Raw genomic sequence first — 9,484 nt, 5'->3', positions numbered from 1 at the left:
AAACAGTATTTTCAAAATCGGTACCAGAAATATCTCCGCAACTACTGAACCGATCGGGATCAAATTTTTCAAAGTTATGCTTCACACAATAATCTAGTACTTATCGAGCCCTTTTTTCGATATTTTACATAGTTTTTTTTTTCTTATAATTACTCAACAATTTTAAGGCGAAAAACCGCCAATTTTATGCAAATGACTGCCATGACCCGAAAAAATTGAATTCGCAAATTCCGGCTCGATAAGTACTAGTTCTGTCTATCTACTTTGAGAAAATATTTTTTTTTTTTCAGATAAGAAATGGCGGAGGCACGTCTGGTACCGCGAACGCTCTCGAAAAAAACACACCCCGGAAAACGACTGCAATTTTTTTACCATTCAAAATTTTCGAACCCAATTTTCACACAATTTATAATAAATGCCATACTTCAAAATGTTTATTATGGTTTTTTAAAAAAATGCAGTTTTATACACGAAAAAAAATCTTAAACATAACCCTACTTCTAGGTGCTCAGCTATATGTGAGCCCTTAACAGGTAACGTTAACAACCCTGAAATAACATAACTGTTATTATGATAAAATGGGATACATACTCGGCCTGATTCTCGATTCAGGTCATTCTATTTACATGGATAATTTTTATAATTCCTATGAATTGGCCAGGCAACTAACTATTCGTGGTACTTATTGTACTGGCACACTCAATGCCAAAAGAAGGCACAACCCCAAAGACGTCCTAACAAAAAAACTCAAGAAAGGGGAGTCCATTGCAAGGTATTCTATTGGGAAATGGAAAGACAAGCGTGAGGTTTTGTACATATCCACTGAGCACGGAATCGAAATGGTAGAGTACGTGGATAAGAGAGACCGCAATAGAGAAAGACCAGCGCCGATTTTGCATTACAACAGACACATGGGCGGTGTCGACAGGCAGGACCAGCTGCATTCCTACTACCCCTGCAATAGGAAAACGCTGAGGTGGTATAAAAAATTAGGTATTCACTATATACAACTGATGCTACTAAACTCGTTTCTCTTATATAAAAAATTTTCTGGCTGTAAAATGTCGTTATACGAATTTAGACAGTCACTCTTGTGTAGTCTTTTAGAGATACAGTTAACCGGAGAGAAGAAACCGCCTACAAGAAGGAATGCGTCAAAACACGTCCTGACGAAAATTGGGTCAAAAGCGAAGGACAGACGTATAAATCGAAAGCGGTGTAGAGTATACTCTACAAAGGAAATAAGAAAATGCACACTGTACCATTGCGAAGAATGTCCAGAACAACCTGGGTTTTGCGTCGGTGACTGTTTTGACATTACCCACGAATAGGATGCAGTTTGGTAGTTTTTTTTATTTTAAATTTCACAAAAGCTTTTTTGTTTTTGTTTTCACAGAATTTGTTTCTTCTTCAGTTATTGAAAAATATTTCTATTATAACAAATAAAAATAATATCACAAAAGTTTGATGTGTTTGACTAAAGTTATCCTTTTCGTATGTATGACCCCAATCGGGGCCATCAGCACTGCACCAGAAACTTTTAGTCAGGTGCACGTGTCAATAACGAATAAAACACTCTGTATACACACTTATTACAAACAATAAGTAACCTTAATACCAGAAACAACAATAATTTACGAAAAACACGATGCCGCTTCTGGGGTGCGACACGCTCTAAAATTCGCAGTCAGTGTTAATTTATACTTTGTAAAATTTTTACTTATATCAATTGGTTGATAGCCAATGTTTAACATGTTCACTGCATAAGTATTTTCCTGCTCCACCCTCCTGTGCAGTATGCTTTTTTTTTTCGAAAAACATTGGCAAATACTTCAAGAAAGTTCATAATTTGCACAAAAAGTGTTCAATTTTTACATGACGCACTACGTGTGTCATACGAATTTGTGACAGAATCAGAAATTATTATTCTACAAATCGAAGTGTTTACTTTGTTTTGGAAACTTTTCGTGGTCAATACTAGAGTGACTGGTAACATCAAAAGTTGACACCCCAAGCACATCATTCTCATATGAGAACTCACCCCTAATGACGCAACAGGTGTGTCATATGAATTCAACATGTTAAATTGTTGTTATTCTCTTCACGAGTGTGGTAGGATGGAAGAATAATATGTCACCACTCCCTCACGTTAAGTCTTTGACTTCTGGGATAAACCTTGCAACTGGGATGAGTGGTAGACATATTATTACAATTATTTTGAAAAATGATGTGAGAAAAAATTATAACTTACTGTCAGTGACAATTACTGCCCCTGAACCCTTATCTAATACTTCAACAATTTTCGTTTTTGATACCAATGCACCTTCTTGGGGTAAATCTCCAACAATTTCAAGATACTGCTCTCCATGGAGGATACGTTCTAGACTGACAGTTTTCCCAGGGATGGCGTTTTGTGTGGCGTTAGACATGTATACAGCTTGAAGTGCTGGGAGAACGTAAAATGTTGGCAAAATTTGAAAATCATCGTGTAACTCGTACAGAAATTTCAGTTCTTCTGGTTTAGCTACCGATGCACCAACTGTGAAATAAATATATGTATGTAACTATTATTGGTATACAAAATGAAACTTTTCTATTGTTATCAATAAATAAAAACGAAGAAAGCTTATTTCTGTGTTAGACTAAATGATATGTAAGAAATTACTCATTGTGACCATCCATTAGAATATTTCAGGAACTGTTGTGATTGAAAATGTAAATTTGGAGTTAGGGCCAAAAAACCAAAAATTGTGTTATACATTTTTTATCCTATGGATTGGCTAGCAATTTAAGGTATCAGGTAGAAAGTTATTGCTCTTTCCACGGGTATAGTAAGATGGAAGAATGCAGTCTACTAAATAACAATATACCACCCACTTTCCTGCAAAAGTCATTAAATTTTGGTCTAATCCTTGCTATTAGAATGAAGGGGTACAGATATTATTATACCCCAAGTTATCCTTAAATAATTACAATTTTCTCATACTTCTAATTGTTCTGGAAGTTGACATCAACTTTACTATTTTAAATGGAACATCAGGTCTTTTTATTGAATTTCACCTTTTTTGTTGTAATAACGTTAATAAAGGGCAACCCATTTTCATTCCGAAGAGTTAGCAGTATTGTGTAGGGTCACACGTAGTAATAAACACGCTGCTGCGGTTAGACAAAATGGAACACTATATGACAGATGAGTGAATGAAGATTGTAAAATTTCATTACAAGTACGGATAGTGTGACATATTTTATTAAAATACGCTACGTTGTGCTTTTTGAAATGTTAAATTGCAGTAACTGAAGGCGCACTGAGGTTATGGGAATTTCTGCCACACTATTACTCATCTTTTATTCTCTGCAACCGAACCTGTTTGTTCAAATTTGGTGACTAATCTTTTCAGTTGTTTCATTCAGGGCATTCCTTCTACTGAAAAGTGTACGTAACTTGAGCACAGTCTCAACTACACACTCTATGTACTTGTTATGAAATTTCAGAATCTTCACTTGCTCATCCGTCATACAGGGTTTCATTTTGTCTAAGCGCAACATGTTTACTATAACATGTGATCCTGTACAATGCTGCCAACTCTTTGGAATGAAAATGGCGCACAGTTCAAATAATGAGTTACTTTTGGGACACTTTTTATATCCATACTTGAGAAGTGAAAAGTTTTTGAGACATTTCTGACACTCAAAATTTTGAAATTTGCAGAACCAGGAATATAAAGATCTATTTGAGATATAGGTCCCGACTATCCAGTTCATTTAGTAATTTGAATATGTATAAAAACATCAGCTGTTGGTGATCTCTTCTACGTTCCAACTTAACAATATTAAATTCAATGTGGGTCAAATCATAATAAATTCAGGACTTGTTTTATACTTTTTATAATACAAATATTCAAGTTTGCCCATTTTATATACATATTTAATATTCGTAGTGGTTACTAGTGGTAATTACAATTTTTTGTGATGATATATTAAAAAAAAGTAACAGAAAAAATAATTTGTCGTTTAGAGAATCTTTTACAAATTTGGAAGTGCCATTTCCAAAATGTTTGCGCCCCTCAAGTTTTTTCTATATAATAAAACTCCAAAAACTATGACAATGTTGAGTGGTCATCAGCAGCAGAATATTGATAACATAAATACATAATTATACAAAAGTTGAATCTATTTATCTGACTACCTTTCAAATAAATGCAAATTTATGTTAAACTTTAAATTATTCTGATTTTCACCTATGCTCCGTTGTTATAAATACGTCTGTCATGGTTTATAAATTTCTGACCATGATAGCACATTTAACTAAGAAATTTTTCGAATTTTTTTTATTTCTTTGAATTATCAACCAAATAATATTATTTTTTAATGAATTGGACTTTTTTGAAGAAAAAATGTCCCTACTTTTTTTTTGAATTCTGCGTAGTTGTCAGAAATAATTATTTTTTAAATAATGTATGGCTCAAAACAGTAATTTTTTTTAACATTTTCACATAGTAGGCATCTTTTATAGTGACAGTTTCTTTGTAATGATACTAATGATTGTCACTTTCGCGTGCTATGATTTAAATTCTTGTTTCTTTATTTTCTTAGTTGTGATCTTTGTGCTCAACTTTGCATTTCATTCGATTTCTTTACAACCATGAACCATGCTTTTACTAACCGTGAATATGCCGATATGCATTTCATTTATGGTTTCTGTAATGGAAATAGTCTGGCGGCTCAAGCATTTTTCAATATAACCAAAAATATTTCAAATACCTATATCATTGTTTTATTTAAAAAGAGCAAGTTGAAAAATAAAATCCAAATTATCACAGTTTAAATCATAACAATGTCTGAAATATCCTAAAACAAGGTGGTCACCATGAGTCACACATATAATATATACAGAGTGAATCAGGTTTAATGTCGGAGCCGGGAGCATATAAATACTTTTCCAAATCTGCGCTGCGATTTAAAAATTAAAAAAAATATAATTTTTTATATTTTCTAAATTAATCAAGATATTCAAACTCATTTTGGTACACATTGTACCTGAACAGGTTGCCATCATATGTGGTAATATTAATCTCGTTAAACCCCCAGTAGTAATCACTTCAATTTAACAAAAAAAGTATGTACAGTAGAACCCTGATTATCCGAGCATCACGAGACAGCGCCATTTACGAATAATTGAAAAGTTATTTATTTCACATATACATATACCATATACCTAAAGTAATATTTAGACGAATATACAGGGTGTTTATTAAGTACTCCTACAAACTTTAAAGGGTGAATCTTTGACTAATTTTAAGAAGATACATCAAAATGTTAATGTTTTAGTTAAAATTTCCAGTTTTTGTTTAATGTTTCTTTTACATTTTGTATCTCGAATTAAAAGAAATATAACAATGTGCGAGGCACAATTATGAATATAACAATAGGTAGGTACATTGATTGCTAATATAACTGACAAAATATGTCTAATTGAACGAATAAATGTAATTATAATATATAAGAAGGTTATAAAAGAATCTGAAAACAAATTCCTAGCCGTCACGTGGATAATTCGTATGCCGGATAATCTGCACAGAGTTAACCGAGGTTCCCTCAAATAATTATTCACATTTCAATTTTGAATGAAAAATGTCTATTAATATTTCTTGTTTCCATAAATTTTTTGAAAATTGTGTTAGCCGTAGAAAAAAATAGTTTATTTGCAAATTTCCAATAGGTTAGAAACTATAAAAATATATATTTCTTTTGTTCCCATTTAGGCTGTGTTCAGCAAATGGTCGGATTAGTTCGGTTAAACTTCTTTAGTCAAACAATTTGCTGAACGCCCTTTACCAACGAAATATTCGTCCGTTGAACAGCTGACCGGTCCGACCATTCGCTGAATAAAGCCTTAGTTTCAAAAATATCATCACATACTCTTGGGTCAGATATTAAAATAAATTTGACTCTCCCTGTCGAACAAATTCTTTTCTAGTATGGCATCGATGGAATCAATCAGGTTTAGGAATGCTTATTAATACTTTCCATGTTAAATTAGAAAGGAATCAATTTACGAGTTTTGAAGATATACCTGAAAACATTCTTCCAAAAATTTTATTTGAACAACCACCACGCTTGTAGTTTTAGGATAGAAAATTCTACAATTTTAAATCCAGCTCTACAAGTTAATGCACAGATAAAAACATTTTACCTATCACAAATATAGGCACTTTTATGATTGATATTAAAAAAATATATTAATACCTCCAAGTGCATACAAGATTGCGTCTTTGTTGTTAAATTCATAATTATCTGTCTCTCCCTCTTCAACACCTTCCTGCTTACTCCTAAGCCCTTCGAGGGATGTCACTAAAGCTCCAGTTGCGTCTTGAATAGAGTTTATTCGTTCCACTTTACTTGTATCTGTAATTTTGTCCCATTTGTCTCTAACAACTTCAATAGTGACTTTGTCAGATAATTTAGTGCGTAGAAGGCAGCCATTTGATCGTACAATTGTGCATTTGCCTGCCCAACCAGCAGCTGACTCAATGATACTACCATTTTCTTGACAGCTTTCGTGGCACAAATATGCCTATTGCAAAAAAGGTACTTGATTAAACAAACGTATTTTTAACCCTGTGCTAAAAAAGTTACAAGGCATAGCTACCTAGCAAGCTACATTTGTACCCCCAACTTAAAATGATGTAACATCGCATATTTATTGATATTATCGGCATAAAATCATTTGCTGATTAAAAACTAAATTTGAAAGAAAAATTGAAAATTACAGTTACATATATAAAAGTTATAAAATGGATGATATCATCATATTGACATGTTAATAAGTAAACATTGAAAGAAGTGCAAATACAAAATTATTAGAATGCAAAGCAGAAGGACAAGAAAAGACAGACTGTGTTTAAAATCAAAAAACAGTAAGTATAATTTTTAGTGATATACTTACAACGACTGGAGCTATGAGTTCTGGTTTCAATTCAGTGAACAATTCTGGAGGAAGGATATCCTCTGTTAACCTACTGGCTGCTGTAGGTACAATCACATTACAATAAATATTATTTCTTCCTCCTTCAATGGCAATAGTATTTGCCAAACCAACTAGAGCCATTTTAGCAGCCGAATAATTTGCTTGCCCAAAATTACCTATAAAAAAATATTCTAAACATAATATAGTTACGGGGTGTCTCACAATTAGAGTACAAAAATTTATCAGCAGATTTTATTAACAAAATCAGGAAGTGGGGATAAAAACTATAATTTTTTGTGGGCAATTTTATTCAAGTTCTATTACCAAATTTAAAAATTGTATGGTGATTTAAAACTTTCGGAAATATTGAATAAAAACTTTTCTTAAAGGCACACCATTAAGGAGATGAACTCCCTAAAAAGAATGAATTTTTGATAGAAGTAGAATCTGCTGGTATATTATTGCACACTCATTTTGAGACACCATGTATATTTAATTCACAAACCATAAAGACCGGAATTCGAAGATGTCATGATAATTCTACCATATCCTTGCTTTTTGAATATTGGAAATGCAGCTTGGGTTGTCTTAAAACTACCCTTTACATGAACTGCATGTAGTAGATCTGCAAACAAATGTTACATTTATAAAAAGAATCTTAGCTAAGTACCTTTGTACCCTAAGTAACCTTGTAACATTATTGAACATATATGCAATATTCAACCTCAAAGAAATATGGCAGTACAGTCACCAAAGGTAGTATTAGTCACATCAACACTCAAAACAGAAACGGTTTACACGTACCCTGAACACAAAATTATTATTTTGAAGTGTAAATTTTACATAAAGAAAGACAGACTAAAAATCTGTCAATTTCAAAATAATAAATAATACATTTTTGTAGAATATTAGTACTCTAATCAAAAGATATTGACAAAGACGACTATGTCACTAAGAACCAGTAGTTTATTTTTCCATGATAGTAATATTATTTTGTATGATGTTAATATATTTCTTAGACTGACAATCTCATTCTGTACATAATGCATCACAACAGTTCCAATTAAAGTGTAGAAAGCGAAGAATTCACATCTTACTAACAAATATTAATTTATTTTAAATATCAAAACCATTTTTTCAATATAACTTGATGGCATGAGCCGAAAACATATCACAGTTGACAAAGGTTGATATTACAATAGAGAATTGAAATATGCATTTGATTCAGAGATGCACGAAACTTCAAAAGGTAGGTACCAGTATTGACTAGTGCTGGCAACTGAAATCAGTTTTCTAGATAGTCGGTTAACCAGTTTGAGATAATTCGGATTTTTACGAAACCTGAAAACCGGTTATTCGATTCTTCAAGTATCCGATACTTAAACTTTTACAATAGTGTAATGAAAGTATTACATGTAATAAATGGTAATGACTCGGGTAATGATAATAACATAATTTGTTGGATCTTAAAATTTGTCGGCAAACGTCAGCCCTTACTTTAATTTATCTGATAGTGTAGAGTGTAGATAATAAAATCAATGCCAATGTATTTATTCAAAGACATTTTAAAAAACAAATATTTATCTAGATTTTTTTTAAACGAGGCATTGTATGGAAACACAAAAACACAGTTTAAAAAACTAATTAAATTGCAACAGATTTCTGACTTGAGCTTACTGCAATTTTACAATAAAAATAATAACTGACTGAATTGTAGTTAGAATTCACAAATACATTAGCTATTGTTTGTTAGATTACACCTGTCACTTTTTTTGAAAATTGTTGTTAGTGAACTCTGCTTTAAACTTTAAGATAGATATTTGCCGAAAATGTACTGAATTGTATTGTATCGTAAGCTGTAGAATATATAGAGTATTGGAATGAAAAAAAAAAGAAACGGTACTTCGAAAAATTGTACCGTACTGTGCATCTCTAATTTGACTCACCCCAATCTGCATCAGAAAGTTTAGCAAAACTTTTGTCTCTAAGTATTCCAGCATTGTTAACCAATATATCCACTCGACCAAAGTTATCAAGAGCAGTTTTTATTATTTTTTCTCCATCTACTACTGAATTATAGTCAGCAACTGCGGTACCACCTACAAAAAAAAGAGTCAAATAAATTTATATGATTGAAATACAATTTACCATTTCTTTGTATCTCCTCAACTACTATATCGGCAGCCTTTGACGAACTCCCTTCGCCATGTCTGCCTCCCCCAAGATCGTTAACAACTACTTTGGCTCCTCTCGAAGCAAACAAGAGAGCATAAACTCTTCCTAGGCCAGCCCCTGCTCCTGTCACAACAGCAATTTTGCCATCGAATGTTAAATCACTCATTGTTATATTTAACCGTGAATACTTTAAATAACAAAAAAATTGTAAAGCTACGGATTATTTATTAGACTTGTTTACCCTGACTGTAACTGTATCACTGTTATGTGATCACTGTTGTTGAACATTGAACTATGAGGCGAGGTGAAAGTCAATTATTATCATTGTAAGTAAACAACGAA

General features: G+C 32.4%; 1 protein-coding gene across 1 annotated transcript in view; it reads right to left on the bottom strand.

Moving 5' to 3' along the window:
• LOC108915760 (peroxisomal multifunctional enzyme type 2) overlaps window positions 1–9,447 on the bottom strand; it is a 54,984-nt gene extending 45,537 nt beyond the window's left edge. The window contains exons 1-6 of the mRNA XM_018721882.1: window positions 9,116–9,447; window positions 8,914–9,066; window positions 7,473–7,592; window positions 6,947–7,143; window positions 6,247–6,574; window positions 2,252–2,539 (exon numbers count right to left, since the gene is read on the bottom strand). Coding sequence (XP_018577398.1) covers window positions 2,252–2,539; window positions 6,247–6,574; window positions 6,947–7,143; window positions 7,473–7,592; window positions 8,914–9,066; window positions 9,116–9,308 — 1,279 coding nt within the window. The 5' untranslated portion in view covers window positions 9,309–9,447. The remainder of the gene's footprint in view (window positions 1–2,251; window positions 2,540–6,246; window positions 6,575–6,946; window positions 7,144–7,472; window positions 7,593–8,913; window positions 9,067–9,115) is intronic.
• Window positions 9,448–9,484: the final 37 nt, after the last annotated feature.

The sequence above is a fragment of the Anoplophora glabripennis genome, unplaced genomic scaffold (genome assembly GCF_000390285.2).
Source record: "Anoplophora glabripennis isolate ALB-LARVAE unplaced genomic scaffold, Agla_2.0 scaffold1457, whole genome shotgun sequence".
In the NCBI taxonomy this organism is placed as follows: Eukaryota; Metazoa; Arthropoda; class Insecta; order Coleoptera; family Cerambycidae; genus Anoplophora; species Anoplophora glabripennis.
Note: the sequence above shows the minus strand (reverse complement) of the source record. Positions and strands in the feature narration are given on the sequence as shown.